General features: G+C 47.6%; 1 protein-coding gene across 25 annotated transcripts in view; it reads right to left on the reverse strand.

Annotated features, from left to right (window-relative positions):
• Positions 1-9362: 9362 nt before the first annotated feature.
• The window catches only part of CADPS (calcium dependent secretion activator), a 211808-nt gene continuing 199286 nt past the window's right edge, over positions 9363-21884 (reverse strand). For all 25 annotated transcript variants that reach the window (XM_027722983.2, XM_027722969.2, XM_027722966.2 and 22 more), the window contains 2 exons: positions 12422-12526; positions 9363-10685 (listed from right to left, as the gene is read on the reverse strand). In XM_027722983.2, the coding sequence (XP_027578784.1) occupies positions 10506-10685; positions 12422-12526 (285 nt within the window). In that variant the 3' untranslated portion in view covers positions 9363-10505. The remainder of the gene's footprint in view (positions 10686-12421; positions 12527-21884) is intronic.

The raw sequence follows: 21884 nt of genomic DNA on the forward strand, positions 1-21884 counted from the left end.
CCTTGCCCCGGGGGGACACCCCGTCTGGAGCATCAGGTGTTGGCATCCCCCCAGCCCTGCCCGCTCCATCCCGCCTGCCCGGATCTGTCGGGTCAGCGTTCACGGGAGCGAGGGAACCGTCCCGCGTCTGGGGCAGAGGGTGGGACGGGACCGCGAAGAGCCACACAAGCCGCGTCCGGTGGCTGGGCTGCGGGAGAGCCCGTGGGAACCTCGGGGAGCCGCGCCGCGCTGCCCACCCTGCCCGCGCCTCCTCCGGGCAGAGGGAGCGGGCAGGCGGTGGCTGGGCTGGGCTCCGCTCGCTCCCGGGGCTCGCCGGCTTTAGCAAAGTATTTAATTAGCCTCCACAAACTTCTTTTCCTCGCCTGCAGATTATACTGAGTGGAGGGTTGGGAACTATTTTACACCTTGCCACTCACATGTTAATTAATCTCTATCTAACCCTAATTGCAGTTTATTCAAGCACCGCTCAAACAGCTCACCCACACAATAAACACTGGGGCTGCTTTTATCCATATTACTCCCCGCTCACACGTTGAGTAATTAACTCCAGTACCAACTAATAGTGCAAACAAATATTTTCTGTAAACGAGATGATTTCGGGCAGGATAAAAGAGGGCTGCGGAGCCGGGGCCGAGAGCTTGCTGCCAGCTTCCCCGCGCCACCCTCATCCTTGCCGGGGTGTTTGGTGGACCGGCTCTCTCTTTCTTTCCCTCCCTCCATTTCTGGACGAGGGAAAGGCTGCGGTCTCGCCGCTCCGCACCCACCGCCCTGCTCGGGGCAGAGGGTCCTGTAGGCCTCAGGGCTCCTGGGGGCGAGGAAGGACGGGGGAACCTCGAGTGCAGCCCCAGGGCCGCCTCCATCCTGCATCCCGGAGAAGCCCCGTGCATCCCGAAGCCGGGCACCGGCTCGGGCCATGCCGCTGCCTCCCGGCCGGTGGGGAACCGGGTGCCGCATGCCTTGTGCATCAGGGCTTTGAGATCCTAGCTAAGACCCCGGCATCAGAGCTCAGTATTTTAATTGAAATCGCAGGTTTAGGCACAGCTGGAGGCCGTCTCTATCGATTCGACTTCTGCTGTTCCGGCGAGCATATTACAACTGACTGACTTTGAGACAGCTGCCCCAGCCCCCTCGCCTGCCCCGGCCCTGCCGCCTGCCCACCGCCGAGCCCCTCGGAGCGGGTGGGTCTGGGGGGTGCCAAGCGGCCCAGCCCGGCTTTGGGAGGCAGGAGCTGCCGCACGTCGGGTGGGCTGCGGGCTCCCGGCTCGGCAGGACGTTCTGCCTTTCCCGTGGAGGCTGTTGTCCTGTGGGGTTTTAATCCTTCACCTCCGGCGTTTGGAGGGAGAAATGGTTTGTGGATTTTTTCCAGGAAGGGTGCACGCCGCAAAGCCGCTTCTGATGCGGACGCGATCGCTCCTACGGTGATTTTTGCGCTGCTGACTCCTCAGAAAAACGAGTGCGGTGTCCGGTCGGGCCGGGCCGGCCCCACGCGGGACACACCGGGTCACCCGGGGCTTCTCTAGCCCCCGCTCCCCTCGGAGGGTCCTGTACGCAGCCCCAGCCCCAGCAGCTCCCTGGCCGCTGACATCGAAAAACGGCGGGGGTTCCCCTTTTGCCCCTTGACAACCAGACCCGCTCAGCGAGGGGCTCCCGGGGACGTGTCCCGGGTGGGTCCCGGGCGGGCGGGAGCGCAGGGCCCCGCAGGCCCGGTCCGGCTTCCCGTGCCCGTCGGGCCGCCCCTGCCCGGGCAGTCGGCGCTGGGCATTTCTGGTCCACTGGAAGACAACTTAGGATCCTCCTAGTTATTTAACTTGGCAGCTGCTTAAACTCCACAGTGGAAGCTGCCGAAAGTTATTAGCATTATGCTTCAATCTCTCCGAAATGGTGGCTTTGATTTCTATGCTGCTTTGCTTTATATATGTATTTTTCTAAATACATTTTTTTCCTCCTCCCCCCCCCCCGCCCTTTTTTTAATAGCAGAAGGTAATGAACTACCAGCCAAGCCACCAGCCCAGGCAATGGGGCTGTCTTTGTCAGATGGGGGGTGGCAGCTTTTTATGTGTTTTTGCAGCTTTGTGGCTGGTGCGAGGTGTGGCAGAGCGGCCCTGGGTCAGGCTGGGCTGTGGTGCTGCCCGGCCCTGGCCCCACTTTTCTGGGTTTGGGACTGTCTCAGTGCAAGGTAGAAATTACTACCTCGAAGGGTCAACCCAGGGATGGTCCCAAGGTGTTTGGCTGGAGTTTGGTTTGCAGTGGTCAAAGACAGACACTGCTTGGACAAATTAGGGAGCAACGAATAGGGAAGTCAGGATAGCAAAGTTTGGGGCTGGAGTGAAGTGAGGGTTGTTACCCATGTGACTGCTTCCCGTTATTCCTTTGAAACCGTGATACCTTGTGTAACAGGAGCAGTACCAATGCCTCAGTCCCTATGAGCAGTCCATCTCATCCTGTAGGATCCTGCTGCCCTGTCACCCAACGGGGAGTGCCACGACCGGGGCAGGGGCAGTGCAAGGCAAGGCCACCTTGGCTGGAGCAGAGGCATCGAGTCCCTCCAGACTATTGTTTTATCTCTTTCACTGAGTTATGCACACATTACTGCGTATCTGTAGATAGATAATTTTAATTTATTTTTATTTTTATTTTCTTTTAGATTTATTTTTATTTACTGGGGAAGTAGTTTTTGGAGCACTGCACAGGTCCCAGAGCAAGTGTGGTTAGTGGGATTTTGGAAACAAACTGTCCCAGAGTCCTTGCATGGTTATGCTGTTCAACATTGTCAGTTATGCAAGAATAACATGGATATTTTCAACCTGAGTCCAATTTTAAGAGCTGGTATCTGACCTGCTTCTAAAGCTGTTTGAAATCTAGTCCCACTGCAGAGCAACCGGCAGGGCACCGTGGCAGGAGCTGCACAGAGTGCCTCGATGGCAATCAAACTGGCTTATGTAATTCTAAAAATGGCAACTCCTTACTTGCCACATCTCTTTCTGTCTTTGCGGAGAGTCCTGCAGAGCTGCCAAACAGAAGCAATTGAATGAACTCTTTTCCCGGCTCATTCCTCCTTCCGCAGCTCGGAGAAAGTGAGCCAGAGCCTATTCTAGTTTGCCTGTCAACAGGAATGGTAACTAACGGCTCGATCCCAGCCAGGCTTTATGCCCCAAAAACGCTGCCTGCCTGCCTGTGAGGAGTGGAGAGAGACATCATGAGGGAAATCTAGTTCCTGGTGTGAGACTGGTCTGGCCCGGGAGGCAGGCGAGGAGTTCGTGGAATCTACACCGTGTCCCAAGTCAACCTGGCTAGTAAGGCAAGGAGGAAATTGTTGAGCAGGTGAGCTGCTGATCTCCTTCCTTACTGTCGGAAATAGTCGTCCCTCGCGCTGCAGCAATGGAGCAATGCTGCGTCTCATTTCTGAACGCTGAAACTGAAAGATGTTCCTTCCTAATGTTTTGAAATGTTGTACTTTTTTGTTTTGAAAGAGTGGGAGCTTTTAAATTTTTCTGGTTTTGTAGGGTGTTTTTCCCCTTATTTTCTATTTAGGAGAAAAGGTGGGAGGAAGTAGAGAAGGAGAATATAATGGGGGGATGGCCTTGTTCTCACTTTCCTACTGAAAACGTTTCAGAAAAAGGAGCAAAAAGCAGTGAAAATGGGTAGAAGCCCACTTCAGTTTTGTGTTCCTATTCCTTCCTTTTTTTGCTTCGAAGAAGGATGGCCAAAAAAGTAAGTGGGACAAACTCCACGTGTTTTGAATTATTCTTCCCTTAATGAGATAGAAAAACATCTCATTTTCCAAATTTCTTGCTTTTTTCAATGAAGAAAACTGAACAGAGAAAGAATCTTTCCAAAGCCAATTTTTCCACTGTGTCTTTTTGCCACTCCATTCTCACTCGGTGTTGTCCAGCCTTTGTGGCTGTGCCACATGTTACATACTCTGAGATTTGTATTTGCCCTTGTTTGAACTGTTGTCACAGATGTCCCCATCGGCTGCAGGGCTGGACTGGTACGGAGGTGGCAGCACCTTACCTCCTTCCCCCGGGGCATGTGGGACCGGCTGGACTGCAGCATCCCTGTCCCTGGTGGTGGTGGTGGCTAAGTCAGAGAGAGCCTGGCAAGACTCCCAGATTGACTGGTGAAACTGCTGCTGAGCTATTTGAGCATAAGAAAAGGGCTGATTTCACCCCAGAAGACATGATCTAGAAGAACCACTAAAAATCCCTCTAACAATGAGAGCCCGAACTAAAAATCCATACCTTGTTATTCAATGAAAAATATTCAGTACACAACCCAAGTATTTCCAGATATTGAAGAATACCCACAAATTATGCAAAAATAGCTATTTATGTATTTGATTTAATTATGAACCTTGCTTGTGATTTTTGGGGTGGGAGTGGGGCTGGAGTTAATGATGCTGAAAAGCCAATTGAGAGAAAAGCCCAGGTGAGTCATTGGCTCTAGGGAGCAGAGGAGCTGCTTTGGTTCTTCCTCACAAAACAGAGAGCATTGCAGAACCCACCAAGGGCTTTGAGACTTCTTGGGTGCAGAGGACCTCACCAGGGGAGGTTTCTTCCTGGGGAACTCTAGGACTTTGGCCCCACAGTCCACGGATGAGGCTGGTGTCCCATGGCTATGGCCAGTGTGTGTTGGAGGGATTAGCTCATCAGTTCCTACTTGCACACCAAGCAGATGACCAAGGGTAGATCTGCCATGGTGAGCATCAGCTGCCATTCAGTGGGTCTTCCTTCCCATTCCCATTGGGCTGAGCTACTGAGTGACCCCCAGAACTGGTGAATATGGATACAGGACATGTTCCTGTCCCTGACGTGAGGGTCCAGATGGTTTGGAGGCTGCCGCGTGCTCTGCCTCTGATGTAAAACCGAACCTGCAATCTTTGCTGATTTAGCTGGATAGAAAAATACCTTCCCCATCATCAGAGTTCACCACCACGTTCACTTTAAGTCTTTGAGCTATTAATCTCCTCCTACCTCCCATTCCAGTGTGTGCTTCTCCTCTCCAGCTGACAGCCTGGGACAGCCCCGAGATCAGCTGCTTGTGGAGCTCTCTGTGCCGAAAGCAGTCCTAAATGGTGTGGCCTTTGTTCCCCCCAGCTGTCGTATCCTCCGGGATCTGCAACAAGTCCTCATTTTACAGACCCCATCTTGACAGTCCCCAATCTGATCTGACCACCTGGTTTGTTTTTGAATCGAGCACTTGAGTCATAACATTTCTGTTTATTTCAACAACTGTATTCCTTGCATAGGAAATGAGCCAAGATGGTCTAAGGCGGGGAGAGCGAAGCATGTCGTGGTTGTAATTGCTTTTGCTCTTCCAATATAAAATTTTACAGTATAATCAAAATCTTATTTTTGTAGTACTGGACTCTGTTATTGACTTAATCTTCTTAAGTGCTCCTATTATTCCAGTGATTTCATCGTTGTATGTTGATTTTAATCTTTTGATCTCCATATTAGCTACTGCCTGCAACTAATTTGTTGCTCAGTGTTTTTCTTTGTTTTGACCTGTGAGGCATTTTCCTCATGGCACACAACTCTGCTGGCAGATTGCATATAATCTCTGCACTTTTTTCCTCCCATATTTTGCACAGTTATAACATGCAGATTTACAAATTGAAATGGAATATGTATCTTTTTAGAAAGGCTGAGGAAAATACCACTTCAGGTTTAGCCCAAAAGCCTAAATGTGCTTGATTAAAGGTAATACGGCTGAATACAGCTCACCAGAGAGAGATGTTGCACAGGCTTTTTAGTCCAGCAAGTTCAGAATGGGTGAAAACTGCAATAATTGTAACTTATATGCAGTCAAGGATGAAGGAGTTTCTGAAAGCAGTGTTAGACCTAAGATGAAGAAGTCTGGGGTTTGTGAATGGCTCAAGGGACTCTCCTAGCTGGGCTTGGCTTGATGCAGCAGTGACTCTGTTGAATCCTGAACCATGGAGCAGGTTTTTGAACAAACACTGGTGACAGTGGCAATAGTGCAGAGTCATGAACTTCACAGCCAAAGTGCAGAGGTTGACATACAGCTCTGCTGTGTTTTGGTTGGCCATTAGACAACTGCTTTTCCCCTTGGTAGTTGATGTTTTAACCTGTGCTGATTTATTGTGTGCTTTGTTTTCTTTAGCTTTTTCTTTTTAAAGCTTAAAGAAGTAATTTTTGCCTTAGGTTTGCTGTGACTTTTTAAAAAAGAACACAGCCTGAACATTGACAAAATCATCTTTGCTTTGCTCTGCGCCTGTTTATGCTTCTGAACACAAATTGTCTTCTAATATTTTTGACGTTTTGGTCACTAGAGAGGCAGAAAAGCAATTTCCAAGATGCCTGTGGGCCAGAAGACATGCATTACAGCAGAGGGGAAAGAATCTGTTAGTTGCTGAAATATAAAACAAATTGGATGAACAGCTGCTGACACTTGTCAGTCAAATAGTTGATAGCATTTTCAGTCTCCATGCCACATGCTTTTAAGTAAGTCTGTCAAAAAAAGGATATTTTCGCTGGACTTCCCTGTAAATATGAGAGAAGTTTTGGCCTGATCTATCATTTAAAATTTTGCTGGCAGAGGAATGAAATTTTCCTCTTTCCCCAAAACTGATTGACATAACTGTACTGGCAGATTCTTCATCTAGGTGCAGTTGTACTGGCAGAAAGTCCTTTGACTGTTGGAGCTTGTTCTGTTGCAGCAATGGGTTGAAGTGAACCAGCAGCAGCTCTTTGCATTCCTTGTCTGACTTTGCCAGAGCTCCCATCCATCCGCAAGCCCTTTGCTGCCCGAGCTTTACTCTACAGGAACCTGAGCCCTGTCCAAACTGTAGTCTGTGGCCAGCAGGGTTTTAAACCCAGATTGATGGTTTTCAGACAAAACCAAACCATTTTAAATTTGACATTTCTGCAGGATTAACCCAAGGTGGTACGTCCTGCTCCTGGCGCCACGGTACAGAAGCCATTTAGGACAGGGTTGGGCTGCCAACCCATATAACCCTGTGCAGGGTTAAAGGCAGTGGGGATCAGGATGCAGAGCTCTCCTTTGCTCAGCCACAGGCTGCAGGCTCTGGAGTGGGAGGTTAAATCCTGCTTTGCAGCACTGCTTGTACGTGAGATCTTCTCCCCGCTCCCACTAAAGTATGTAACTTGAAGCTCATCATTTGGGTCCAAACTCCTTAAAAGTAGCAAGCTGGTTAATGCTTCCTTGTTCTGGATGTGTAGCCTCTGGGTTGCTTTGGAATCTCCAAGGTGCTTTATTGGGATTTGAGGACATGCAAAAAGCTGTCACAGGCCATAGGGTCGCTGCTCATGACAGAGGAACTCAGTTGAGGGTGTCCATCACCGCCGTTCCAGGGAAGTACCGACGTGCGTTAGCGATGCACAGCCAAGGAGCATCTCCTGAAGGCTGCGCCCACACTCTCATTCAAAAAACTGAGCAGGGCTCACTATTTTGAAAGGTGGCAGGTGGAAGTGGGCTGTGTTTTTACCCAATAAATATTTTATGGTTAAAAAAAAAAAAAAGGAGCCATTCCAAGAGCAGAATCAAGCTGTTTCTCCAACTCTGCTCTGCCTGCCTGAGAGCGGAGCTACAAATCTGCGTGTCCCTCAGTGCTCTTTGCTACCAGCCTGGTGGCCAACCCAGTAAGGCTTTCCAAGTTCCTCCTCTTGGAGCCGTTGTCCTTCACATAAATATCTGGGACAGCTGAAGGACAGGATGAAGAGGGCACGAGCACACACACGCATCAGTATGTGTGTGAGTCTCAAATGGATCTCAGCCTCCTAGAGAGAAGGGCTTATGTTCATTGCTTTATGTCTTGTGAGATTGGTTTTGTCAGGCAAGTCCTGTGAGGGCTTCAAGGTGGGATTGAAGGCTCCAAGCAAAATGAGGTCAAGATATGGATAGTTTTTTTATGCATCCCAGTGACAGACCTGCGGAGGCACCTGAGCTTGTTTTGATAGACTCAGTATGACTTAAACACTCATTTCCTCTGGGGATTTAGGACCAAGTAGTTGCACAGATGGAGGGTGGGTAAGCAGGGGGAAAAGCTTCCATGTTCCTGCCTAAGTCCTCAGAGGTGGCTTTCCTGGCAATGCTTCCCTCTATCAGCAGCAGGAAGCAAGACAAAAATCAAGAAGGGGTCTGCTGGGCTACAGTCAAGAGTTCAAAACTTGTCTACCCTCGTGTATCAAGTAGCTTCTCAACACATCAGTGGTGTTAAATGTGCATGTCCACTGCCCACTCCTGAAGTGAAGCCCCTGTTAATGCCCCTGTTCCCAGGAGGGTGGTGTGTGGACACCGGGGAAGGTGGGTGCTGCATGTGCAGGGTGTGGCCATCCAGGTGGGGCTGCAGAGCACCTCCAGAGCAAGGTGCTAAACTCTGTCACAGAGGGGAGGGACCCAAACATCCAGCACTGCAGGTGAATATGCTCCAGGCTCCATAATTATCCCAGCCCAGTTTGGGACTCAGCAACCCCTTCACAGGCAGTTCCAGAGGTCCCAGTCTCCTCCCATACATCCAGGGAGTGTCTCATGGCTTTTGGACACTGGAAGTTGGTTTAGTTTAATGGTTCATTATGTCAATCGGGATTGTCCAGGTAGGAAGGTTTTCCAACATTTGTCTGTCTTTTATTTGTGGGTGGTGAACATTTGTCCTGGTTCCCCAGGCTGGCAACAGGATGTTGTGCTTGGGCATAAAGGACATCAGCTCTTCTGCTTCTCTCTGAAATGACTGAGACCTGGGCAACCAGGAAGCATTTCTGGTTTGAATTGGCTGATGGGAGGGAGGGACTGCAAAACCTCTCAGAAAACTCAACCTAACAGAGAATGACAGAGTGGTTTTAGTTGGAAGGGATGTTAAATATCATCTCATTCCAACCCCCCTACCATGGGCAGGGACTCCTTCCACTAGACCAGGTTGCTCAAAGCCCCATCCAACCTGGCCTTGAACACTTCTAGGGAGGGGGCATTCACGACTTCTCTGGGCAACCACTTCAAGTGTGTTTCCATTAAACGTTTTCCATCAAACCAGGCTGTTATTTAATTTCAGCTCAGGGTCTGCCCCTGCCCTGTGTGTGTAAGTGCTGCTGCAACTGGCTGCTTTGGGAGAAATTAAAATATAAAATGAGGCCTTTTGGAGGAAGGTAAGTGTTGGGCAAGGCTGATGGCCATGTAAAAACAGGGGCTGAACAAGAGCAGATCATCAATTAGATGTCCAGGGACAAATCACAGGATGTAGAGTGCAGATAACAATGGACACGACTGTGGAGGTGATTGCAGAAATGCCCTTGTACCTGGGGAGCAGGCAGTGTAGTCCCACCCTGACCTTGGGGAGCAAATCAGGAAACCATCTTCTTAATTAATAAACTAAAAAACACCCATGAGAAAAGAAAATTCCTTTATTCTGAGGTGGGGGCTCTTACATCTCAGCTTGTTTTGTTTTTTTTTTTTTTTTTCTAAGGCAGACATAAAAAGACTCCATAATTTATTATTAGGACATCTGAATAGTTATTTATTGAGAAGCCACAGTTCTCACACTTTTACAACTGTCGGCTTGTATAAGGCAAAAAAAGCAAAATGGATCACTATTTTACACAGAAAGTAAAAGCTCTGGAGGAGGGACTGATGGACATGCAGTCACTGGTCAAAATGCAATGTACATGACATATATAAAAACCATTGTGAAACAGAGGAATTGTAAATTATGGTAACAATCTACTGAAATAAATATTCAATATATTATTATAAACACATTTGTATAGTCTAAGATTGTAATTAAAGTTGTCTTTGTACATACACAGTTATTTGAAATTTAAACAAAAATGTAACATTTAGAGGAGCAAATGTCAACATAAAACAACTGCTTTGGAGTTGTAATGTGGCATGATATATCCATAATGATAGGATTAATCTGGTGTGGCAATTAGAATGACTAATCCTCTGGGATGTAGCCTCTATGGAGTTAACTGCATATTGGAGGGAAGAGCCTGGTACATTAACAAGGATGCAGAATGATTCAAACGGCTGTCTGGGTTTGTTTGTTTTCTGGTTTTCAAATGAACAGAGAGAACAAAAAATCATTTGTAATTGCCTGGTTCTTCTTTTAAAAACAAAGCTGTTTTTTTATTAATTTTAAGCAGTTGGCATCCACAGAAGAGAAACAAAGAAATGAAAGGACTCGAGTCACTCATCTTCACAACAATTTACCATCAATGTATATACAGTACATTAATGAAGCATTGTTTAAACTTTAATAACAGGGACACACCTAGCATGTTTTCTATGTAGTTTTTCCATTAACAGTATTAAACAATGGTGCTCCATATTGCTTATGAACATAGAGATATGAAATTAGGAAACTGATGAATCAAAGAGAGGTGCTAATCTTATTACCACACAGCTAACATGGCATTTGTATTGGTAAACTTCTCATGGGCATTGAGAGCTGACATAAAAATTCCTAATGTGGCTAACTGAGTTACAGACGAGGTACATGCACGGATACCAGGCGACCCCCAGCCTCCCTAGTCGTCCTCTTCATCTTCCTCATCGCTGTCCTTCATGGTGATCCCCTGGAGCCCTCCGCCTTCGCTGACCGACGCCGTGGCCTCCTCTACCGTCAGCCGGTTCCGGATCGTCTCGTAGGTTTTGCTGTTCAAGGTGGAGTCCAGCACGCCTTGCAATCGGAAATCCCGGTATGTTTTCTAAAGCAGGGAGAGGCACAGAGGAAGGAGACAACAGGGAGAGGTCAGGGCCCACACCAGCTCCCCTGCTTTGCCTCAGGGGCCAGCCTGTGCCCCTGCGCCGGGGGCTTGGGGCTGCTAATGGAAGAGGCTGTGATGCCAGAGAAATCCCAGCCCCAGGGACATTTTGCATCGCCCCAGACAATGCACTGGCCACCACTTTGCCATGGCAGAGGTTCCTTTATGGTGCCTTGGGCAAAAAAATTTACAGCTCTGCGACTCCAGCCCTGCCTTTGTGGGCTTGCGGGGTGGCCGGGCTGGGTGGCTTCAAAGCAGGGACGTGCGGGACTGCTCAGGGCAGCTTTGCATCAGGGAGACTGGGGTCTAAAAAGACGTCAAAACAAGAGATAAGGGCTCTGCTCCAGCTAACTTCCCTTCCTCCTGGCTGCGTTCATCCTGCCTGTAAAGTCAGTTATTTTCCCTCATGCAGCAGAGCGCTGATCGCCCATAACCGCCGATGTGATTACACGTTCCCGGAATGCTCTGTATTAAACAATCCTACCTACAGTACAGGGATTAAATGAACTAAGTCCAGGATACTGGAGGAAATTATTGAAGTATAAATATAAGCACACGGCACGTGTTTCTTAAATCTCTCTTTTTTCACCTCAAATTGGAGTTGCAGTTCCATGGTTCCCTTATTTCCCTTGTTATTACAATTAACATCTCTCATTTGAATTTATGTTTATAAACTTTTCGACTCTGTGAGATAAAACTCTGGTCTCGTTGTTCATTTAATTCTGCTCTGTGTGGAAACTATTTACTGTTCTGCTATTTCAGAAAGTCCTTGGGTTTGTTGTAGCTGCTTCTGAATGTAATATTGGTATAAATAAAGCACAAGGAAAAAAGCTTTCCTCAGCTAGCTGACAAGTAGAAATAATTTGTCTGTGCCTGTTGTTTTCAGTTATGAAAAACACATTTAATACATCTCAGTTTTAATTTATTCATGCCTTCAATGTGTTCACTGCACACAAGACCATAAACATTATAAAATACTAGACCAAAAAGCCTTAGATAGAACCTAAAATGATCAAAAATATATTTACCCCCTTCTGTGATCTTATTATTTCATGTAAACCACTGTGATTTCACACTGAAATAATTATCATTAGTCCAAGGCATGCACACACACATATACACATACACGTGCCCTTAAGGAAAAAAAAAATGCTACTTTCAGGGTATGTTATCTCACCTTTATGATCTCTTAGAGTTGATTATATACAGTCATTGTAAAAGAAACAACTTCAACTAACTATGAGAACAATCTCATTTGAATTCTGACAATAGTCACAAGCCATAGTTGGGCTTAAATGTTTCTAGTAAAACTAGTGTTAAAAACTTTTGCATTGATTTAACCCATTTTAACACTGGAGTTCATCAGTGTGATCAGCAGGTTTGTCCCCAAAAAGGCTAATTTCAGTGCACGCACTTTACAGGTAGGGTCAAATAACAAGAGTTTCTTTTTAATGAAAGGAGTTACTTTGTTCTTACCTGCACACCTGTATTTTGCATCGCTATGCATTTCAATTTTGCATGCTACCTGCCCTAGACACAACTATCTGAATTTTTTAAAAGAATTTTAATTAAAGGCTTAATTTATTTGCGGGTGACAGTCTGCCTAAGACAACATGCCACACATGCAGACACACACACGCTCCTCCCAGCAGCAAGGGGGAAACACACGGGGTGATTACCTTTACTATCCTAATGAGAGTTTTCAGTTGGTAGATGTGGAGCTGCAGGTCCATGCGGTCTGTCAGCCAGGTGCAGACGACATTCATCGAGCTGGTGTACCATTGCTGCAAGAGAGACAGGACTTCTCCAGCAACCACGTCAGGGCTGCCCCCAACACCCCATGACACCGACCCTCCCCACCAGCCAGCCACACACTTAGAGGGGAGACAGGCATCTGCTTTTACACAGAATTTCCATGCATGAGCTTTTAAATTTTTATAATATTAACAGCAAGCTTAATAGGAGACCACCAGTAATGCTGCAAGATTTTGTAATCTGATTTTGCCATTGATGGGACTTACCAGCGGTGGTGTGCATTTGGCTCAAGCCATGTTTTAACCTGTTTCCCCCCCACAGTGAGAGCACAACCCTGCCTTTAAGTGTGTCAGTCCCACACTCAAGCTACTTACCATCTTCAAATTCAACCACAAACAGCCACAGGGCGAGTCAGGTTCCCCGAGGGTGAGCAGAGGGGAGGCTTGTGTGGGGCAAGGTTTGGCTGGGGGGCAGAATGCTGGTGTAAGCACCTACGGGTGCCTGTCCAGGCTGTGTGGGAAATGCTTTGGTTTCACCCTCACAATTATGAAAAATGGGAAAGCAGCAAAGAAATGAGCTTGTTTCAAGCTGCTGAACTCACAGGGCCCCTCCAGGGGCTGAAAATTTTGCTGCTTGTCTGTGAAAAAGGCTTGCAGCAGTGTGGCAGCAGCCTGCCGTTCCCGCAGCGCAGGAAGTCTCCGGTGGGCTGTGGATCAGCGCCCTGCTCACGCAGGGCTGACATGGCACGTCTGACGCCACACAGACGAGCAGTGAGCCCTTGAGAGAAGGAAAAGCAGGGGCTGGGAGGGGGGGAATCACAGAAACCTCCCCATGGCTCTCAGCACAAGGGTTGGTTACAAAGCGGGCTGCAGACAGAAACTCATCACGCCTCTGTATGCGCAGTCGCACCCTTCTTGTGATCTCTCTTACACACAGAGATCAAAACCTTTACTGCAGACCAGCTGCAATTAATCTAGAAACAGTTAAAAATACTCAAGAAACCCCACCAGACCAGTTTATGAAAATCCTGATCGAGCACCATCCAGGTTAGTGTGGGATGCAGCTCCTTCCTAATGAGCCTGAAACCTCACATCAGTTCAATGCAGGTATTACTACCTCCCTCACTGCACCTTTGGGTGGGGGTCTCTGACACAGAAACATGCTCTCATTCCACTGGTTGTAGAAGCTGCTGGTTCAGCAGGTGAATGGAGACAAGTGAACATGCTGTAATTGTGATTTGTTGCCCTCCACCCTTCAACATTGGCACCCACAAGCTGGCACAAGGCTCACCAAAGCAAACAAATGAGTCTAAGCTAAACCAGCCCAGCATTACAGAAATGTGGGCTCAAAGCACATCACTGAACTGTATGGTAACACACATGGGAGCTGCCACCCTTCACCAGGAATAGAGAGCAGAGGTTAGACATGCTGCACAGGGAAGAGTTTTCCCCCTGACTTCAACAAAGATGTTCCCATACTTCTATTTCTACACCAGGAGGAAATAAAGAGGCAGAAAAGCCACCAAAGAAATGGCACATGGTAACCTCTTGCTCAATGCTTACACCTTGTGCAACTTCTGGCAGTGATTCTGTTGACCCTTCATCTCCACGATGGAAAGCTGGCAAGAGCTTGGATGAAACTAATGGAGACTGGCAAGCAGGAGCTCTTGCCACAACCGAAGTCAAGCTCAGGCACTGTCAGCTGTCACTTGAGGTCCTGATGTCAGATGGGTGAGTGAACTGTGAGTGAAGCACCTTGGTTAAATGGTGTGGGCCTGAACAGCACAGGAGACATGAAGATCTGGTGGGGCTTCATACCTTTCAATTACTCAGACTAGTCTGGGGGGTCAGAGCATCTCTCAGTATCCCCAGAGACCCCTCAGTGCTTCAACCCAGGACAGCCAGCAGTCAACTGGTGGTGGCACAGAGCGACTGCTGCCACTGGGGGATCTGCCTGAGGTGCCTTGAAATGCTGCAGGTCCACGTGGGCAAAACAGAGGAATCATTAACGTTCATAACGCTGCTTTTCTGCCATCAGTGTGCTTAACTGAGCCATGCTCTTGGGTGACGCTAGTTGTGATCTGGGGCTGTGCTGGCACACGGATGCCCAGGTCACCCAAACGCCTCCTTCTGCCACCTCTTTAAATCAAAACCCACGGGGAACGGAGCGACCGTATGTTACACGTGCACGCCGTCGCCCTTCCACGGCCGCCTCCCGTCTTCCACACAACGATCTGCCGGGTGTTTATGTCACCTCCTCATGAGATGAGACGTCCCCAGCAGGGGCAGGTCCCGCTGTTTCTGTCTGTCCCACGCCACACACGCCTACACAGCTGTGCAGATCCCAAACAGAAATTATAACCTCTGCCCTGGGGTTACGGCAAGGTGGCTTTGCTGCTATGAGACCTTCAGAGCAAGCAAAACATTTCTCTGTGTTTCTGGTAGGCACTTCAACATGCTGGATTCTGGGGAGATGCAAACTCCTCAGAGCCAAATCTGAATCACACCCTTCTCCTCTTGAGCACTGGCTGACAAGGGCTCAGCCAGGCACATTGCTCGGCTGCATGAAAGGAGCTCTCTTTTCTCAAAGCCAAGTTACTCCAAAGACTTTCTGCTTTATGAGAAAAAGACAAAGTCTAATTCATTGATCTTGATACACAAAACCGTCACGTCACTTCATAGAGCACACACCAACTGCTGAATTTAAGCCCTGCATATTCATAAAAATAAGTTAGCCCATAAATTAAATGTTCCCTTTAGCTATCACTAGTGTTGATGTGCTATAAGACGCACAAGCCCTCTGATTCATGACTAACCTACCAAAGAAGATAACATTTGCATATGATTATATTATTAAAAAAACAAAAACAAAGCCAAATGCTCCTAAACAGAAATGTGATCATCTCAAACAAAAGAGCACAGAGTGGTCCTGTGGGGACAGGGGCCACCTTGCTCTCCCTGGGGGGGTCTGCCATTCCCTCCAGGGCAGTGGGGTACATGCCAGGGGCACAGGGTTCCTTGGGGATCTAGCTCCAGCCTTATGGCTTGTTCCCATAGATAAGATGCAGAGGTCACAGCCCAAATACTGAACTTAGGGCCTTGCCATGGGGCTGCAACACATTTCAGGTACATTTCTGAAGCCCCAGCACAGCTGTGGCATGGGCACACCAAAGTAAATTCTGTAAATGTATTTTCTGAGAACTCCTCACACCTGGTTGTAAAGAACGAGTAGACCTCATTGATGGTTATGGACCAAACCCCACGGATAACCCACCGTGGCACACACACATTACCAGTGCAAATTGGCATCCCTGTGTGTCACCTGGAGGAAAACACACTCAGTCTGGGGGCACAGCATGAGGAAAGGCTGTGGAGGCTGCATCCTGGTGGATGCATGGTGGATACCACACATCCACTTGGATGTCAGCAGGGAAGGGAGCAGGTCTCTGGCAGAGACAAGCCTGCTGCTGCACACCATGACCCAGCTCACAGCAGAGGAAATGCAGATGCTCGTTGGGTGCTCTCAGAGCCCAGGCACAGCAAACAGATGTAACTGCATGGCCAGGAATTCAGTCCCTCTTTCAAGTTAGTTTTCCAGTTCTCCTCTATGTCACAGTGACCCTCATTGTTGGGTGCTAGCCTGGGTAGATCAGGTAGGCCATGGGCTGGCTGGGATGCTCCCAGCTGGGATGGGCATTAGAGGAGCTGGAGCATGCCAAGGGGTGGACTTCCATGACTGTCCATCCAACACCCCAGCCAGCTCAAGCATTAAGCTTCCTTGTTCCCCTGTCTTTTTTTTTGAATGCAAAAGCATGATCAATAAGTTGCTGAAATAGCAAGTTTGTCTCTGAATACATAAATTTCAGAAATTGATATGAATTAATCTGCAACTAACACACTGAGTGTGGCACATTTTATCAAAAATCAGCCCTATGCTGGGCTCCTGCGCTTTCTGGGAGGTGGTGTCATTACACATACCCAGGAACATCTGCAAACCCCCGTCTTCTTTGGTGTGAGCTGAATGGAAGCATGACCTCCTGTTCCTTGCCATGAACCTTGAGTTCACACTCATATTTTACATGTTACAGGAAGCCACAGCTCACTCCAGGGGTGCTGCAAACAGAATCTCGTAAGCCAGATGCAACACTGCTTCTTAAGGCACCTGAAGGAGCTGTATTCTTCATTCAAAAGCTTACATACTAGTAGCTTAAGGTCACTTCAGCTTTTGTAAAGAGTGGGACAAAACCAGGAATGCTTATAGGGCTGGGTTGTCAGCAGGGTAGCAGAGGGATTACAAGGAACCTGTGACTCTGCCTCTTTCTGCCTTTACTGGTAGTTTTTTTGTGTGTGAACAAGTGCCATACAACAGATTGAGGCTGGTATAAAGGCCTGGGACTGTGCAAGAGCACCCCGCTGAGCCTCAGCTGTGCTTGCAATTAGCAATAGGCATGAAATGATTATTGTTGTGGTGGCTGATGGCAATCTGAAGTGACAAGTTTTATGGGGGAAGTTGTAGTAGGGATGTTCAGCAAGTTTCTGCAAACCATTAATCGAAGGCTGCAGCACAGTTTAGTCAAAGCTATTTTATGTCATTCCAAAGGTCTCACAAGGATGCTGAAAGAATATTTTTCTGCTCTCAGTGCCTTGGAATGGAGTTTTTCTAGGTCAGGGATTCTTTACTGCCCTATTTAGTGTCAAAAATACCCATTTGCCTCAAATTAGCAGAAAGCTTGTAGTTAAGGGCTAGAGATTAGGCATACAAAATTACTCAGCAGGTGACTGCTGGGTGGATTTGGGGGTTGAGAAGTCTTTAAAACTGACTACAAGACATTATATACTTCTGACAAAAGAACATAGTAATCCTACCTGCTTGCTTTAACCACTGTTGTTTGTCTATTATTATGTGCTTTAATGCTCATAAGAGCAAAACTACTGGTGATACTACTCAATTACCATAGTAACTCTCCCCTATGACCTCTCATTTCAGTACTCGCTTTCCAACCAGAACCAATCCAAGTAGGGCAAATCTATTTAAAACTGTGACACACACTGCACAAGGAGGCTCCGAACGCCGGCTGGCTCCCTCTCTTTGTCCGGGACATGGGCTTGTTTTGAAATGCTGAAAGGCAGCTTTGAAATGAACCCTTGAATTCAAGGTGTTTCAAAGATGAGGGACTGGATGCTGGGCGGCCGCCTCCGCAGCATCCCTGAGTCGGGCCAGCGTGGAGTGAGGGGACCACAGAGGCAGGAAGGAAGAGAGGAAAGGGCTGAACGTGAGTCTTATTTACCAACGGAAAACTGAACCTGCTCTCAGGCAACAGCCCTCACTCAAAGTGACTTGATCAGCCAGAAAAAAAAAAAAATTAAAAAATTTACCAAGTCTGTTTCTGGCATTTGTGCCCCCATCCAACGGGCCAGAAGCTCAGCTGGTGGAAGGCACAGTGGGGCTGTGCTGATTTACAACTGCTGACAGTAGGTGACAGGCCACAGAGCCGTGTCCATCCCCATCCAGGGTGCCTCTGAGATCAAACCGGGTCTTTGGTGTTGTCACATGCATTCACGGCAGCCACTCCCCTTGGCAGGTGTCCTCTCCACAGGGAAGGTACGGATGCAGCCACAGCAGCACAGGGATGTGTTGTCCGGGAACCAGCCTTATGCACACAGCTGCCAGCGTTGTGGGAAGACTTGCTTGGAGAAGAGGAGCAGAGCCTGGGTGCTGCCTGCACTCCTGCCTTCGCCCCCGGAGTGCCCTGTAAGCACAGCCAGCTTTGTACACCAGAATTTGCTGCAGCCCAAAGGCCAGGCCGCTCCGTGGCAGTCATGGAAGGATCACTCTTGTCCCTTCAGTCTTCTGTGGCCACCAAAGTGCTCCTCTCCACCTTCCCCCAATGTTTCTTTCGCTGTTGATCGCAGGCAGTTCCAAAAACTTAGTAAAAACGGGTAACATGAAGCATAGAGACCAGTGCAATTCCTATTCTTGTTTACCAAAAATAAAGAGATGTTCTCAGAAGTCCGAACGTACATGGCAGCATCTGAGATCCCAGTTTGAGAGCCTCCTAAAAAGGCCAGTTCTGACAGGGTGCTGGATGTGGATAAGCACTGGTGGGATGGAGTGTGCCTCTTGCTCTGCTCCCAGCCAGTGCTACTGAAGTCTCCACCAGGCTGCCAGAGCTGAGCCCCAGCTATTTCTCAGGCTGTTCTGGAAACCCGGGTTTTGTCTTGCTGCAAAAGATGTGCTGTGCCCCAGGCTGACCCACAGCCAGGAGAGGGGGGGAAGAGCAGGGACAGAGCCTTGGTGACACAAATGTATCTGAAAAGCTTAAGATACGTGGTGGTGGCCCTGGAGCAGGACATGGCAGAGCTGTGGTGGGCAAAGAGCCACTGGCCCTCAGGCACACACATCATCACATCATTCTGGTCCCCAGTGTCAATGAGGAGACAGGGATGGACCTTCTGCCACACGATGAAGAAGAAAGAGGCATCTCTCCCATGAAAGCATAAGTTTTCTGGATGGCAGGCAGACAACTACCCATGCAGCAAACCACATCCCACACATTCATCATCTTTTCTTCCCACTACTCAACAAAATCCATCCACTGCACCGGGTATTACTCCTCAGAGCCCTGCTGATGGACTCCCCCTCCTCTACCCTTCCCTAGGGACCAAAGAGCCACCCAAACGCAGTTCAGCATTTGGAGCTACAAGCCCTCCTCCAGCACAGAGGGCCAAACCTGCAGTGGGCTCAGGGCTGAACCCCCAGGCAAAGAGCATCTGGCTCGGTTGTGTCCTGGCCGCAGCCATGGGTGGCATCAATAATGACCCAGCAACTCTGGATTTACACCTGTCAAGGATTTGGACCATTCCCCCAAGCCAGGCAGGGGCCAAGGCTGAGGGGATCAAGTGCACTGTTGAGTGCCTGGGTCTTCCAGAAGCAGAGAAATCAGTGTGATATTGCCCACGTTAGAGAAATGAAGTTTAGTGGCTGAGGCTCTTGGAGCACACAGCTAACCATAAAATAAGCAATGAGTTAATATCGCAGGCATTGATCAGCTAGTCTTACAATTAATGCTTCCAATAAAAAAAAAAAAGCAGCTCCCCCTTTTATTCAACAGAATAAGAAATTAAACACTTGTGGGCTCATTCTAAAGAATGAATGAAATTGAATAAGCTACCTAGCACTTGAGATTCCCAGCGAGTGCTTGAATAGAGCAAACCTCCTGAGTTGAATGGATTGCCTTTTGGGACCAATTTGTCTCTTTTCACTCTTTATTCCTCCTTTTTTGCTGACAGATGTACAAAGGCGGAACTGCGCTGTGCAGCTTAGCTACATGCACCCACAGCAGCTGTCACTTTTGTCGAGCAAGTTAATCAAGCAAATGCCACCATATCCCACTTTCTATAAGGAACAACATGTTATAGACAGTAGTCTTGGGAGACGGGGAGGGAGGGAGAGAGACTTTATTTTAACTTCGAGTAGCTGGTATTTTTTTTTTCCCCTCTGTGTGTAAAAAAAAAAAAAAAAAAAAAAAAGGAAAAAAGAAGCAGCCAAACCTGGTAGCACAAGCTGACACTTTTGTTTTCCCGTAGAACAAATATTTAATATGATTTTAACTCTAATTTGTACTAGAAGGAGAGCTGTCCGGTTTTAATTAAATTTAAGGGACTTAGGGAAACACGGTTAAAAAAGAAATAGAAGCTTTTTGTTTGCGTTAACGCTTGTTGATAATAATATATTGATTGTCAATTGCTAAGCCCAAAAGATTAGTGTAGTAAATACTATTATCTGAATGCCACAAGTGAAGTGCTAGCTTCCCGTCCCTGCTTTTCCCTTTGTGAGGCACTTTGAATCACTGGTTGTTATTTATACATTTTCTTTGATAAAACCAACTTGTGTGGCTGATTTTTTTTTTTTTTAAACCCTGCCTCATTAAGTGCATAATAGCATTTGCGTGTGGGGCTTTCTGCTTTTTAGCCTTTCAAGCTTAAGCTTATATTCCTCTCTCACAACCATGTTTCAAAACTTGGGATGTTCACAAACAATTGGATACACACCAATATTGTATATATCAGATGCTCTCTTGCTATTGCCAAAGACTAGAAAATAACAGAACATTATCCGCAAAGAGTAAATAAATAGTTATTGTCCTGCTACGCCGCCGCACGCCAGATAATAACGCTGTCCGGTCATTAAGCAGCTTTTCTATTGCACATAATTCTTTAAGTTAGGTATGCAAAAGCCAACATCAAAAGCAGGTCTGTTGGTGTAGCTCTACAGAGCACACAAGGGCAGAGCACCGGGAGGGCTTCAGGCAGCCCTCAGTTTGCTGTTAGAAAAGTAATTCCCCCCCAGATTCACACCCTTGGGAAAGTATCTTTCAGAAAATAAACCTAAGTTATGGTAACAGATTGCGGCGTGCTAATTTAACTTCTCTGCAGGGTCTTTGGGTTGGTGTGTCCAGGAACAGTGCGCCCAAACCCGCAGTGTTTGGGATCCGTGACCCCTTTGCCAAACTGGACTCCACGGCTTCCCCTCGCCCGTACAAGCGAACCCTCCGCCGGCCGTGCTCGGCAGGGCTCTGGGTGAGCTGTCCTCACAGCAGGCAACATGACCTTCATATTCTGAATTAAACCTCTCTAGGAAAGTCCACATTAAATTCTAGAGATCTGGCAAAGTGCTAGCAATTTGATAAAAATTTCCTGAAACCTCAGGGTCTTTTTTTTTTTTTTTTTTAATAAAAGTTATGATTTTATTCTATCAAAGCCTCGTGAAACTGTTTCGATTCTCCCAGGTCACACTTGCACTGAGCTATTACTGAGGTAAATGGCTGCAGGTTTTTTTCCTGGGATTTTTTTTTTACCACTATAATGCTATCACTGCAAGTACACACAGTGTGTTCTTACACATCCACCCCAGAGCTGTGATTTCTGGATGCCTTTTACTCTATTTTATATTCCTTAACCACGAAATTTCACTCTCGTTGACAATACAAGGAGGTTACAAAGTCGGAGTCTTGATATTAAAATAATTTGTATTATTATTTAATAAAGTCACAGTCCCAAAGTTGCCTAATAGGGTTAAGCTGCTAGCCAGAGCGACTCATCACCTGTCTAGGATGCAAATGGCATCACCGAATAACATTATTTTTTTTCCCCTCTTCCTAAAAATAAACCCCAAAACAACTTTGAATCGCGTAAGAGCTCTGCCTTCCAGCAGGGAAGAGCATCCAGAGCGAAGGCAGCAGCGCAGACCCCGGCGTGTGGAGGTGCTGCACGCTTTTTGCAGTACATATGGCACCTGAGATCACCCACTGTTTGGGGATCTCGGCATCAGGGTGTGCTCAGGCTGCTGTGTCACCCTTAATTGGCTGGAAGTTGGACCCAGCGGGGC

This window comes from Pipra filicauda, unplaced genomic scaffold, assembly GCF_003945595.2.
Source record: "Pipra filicauda isolate LSUMZ 115617 unplaced genomic scaffold, ASM394559v2 scaffold148_size1903560_pilon, whole genome shotgun sequence".
NCBI lineage: Eukaryota > Metazoa > Chordata > Aves > Passeriformes > Pipridae > Pipra > Pipra filicauda.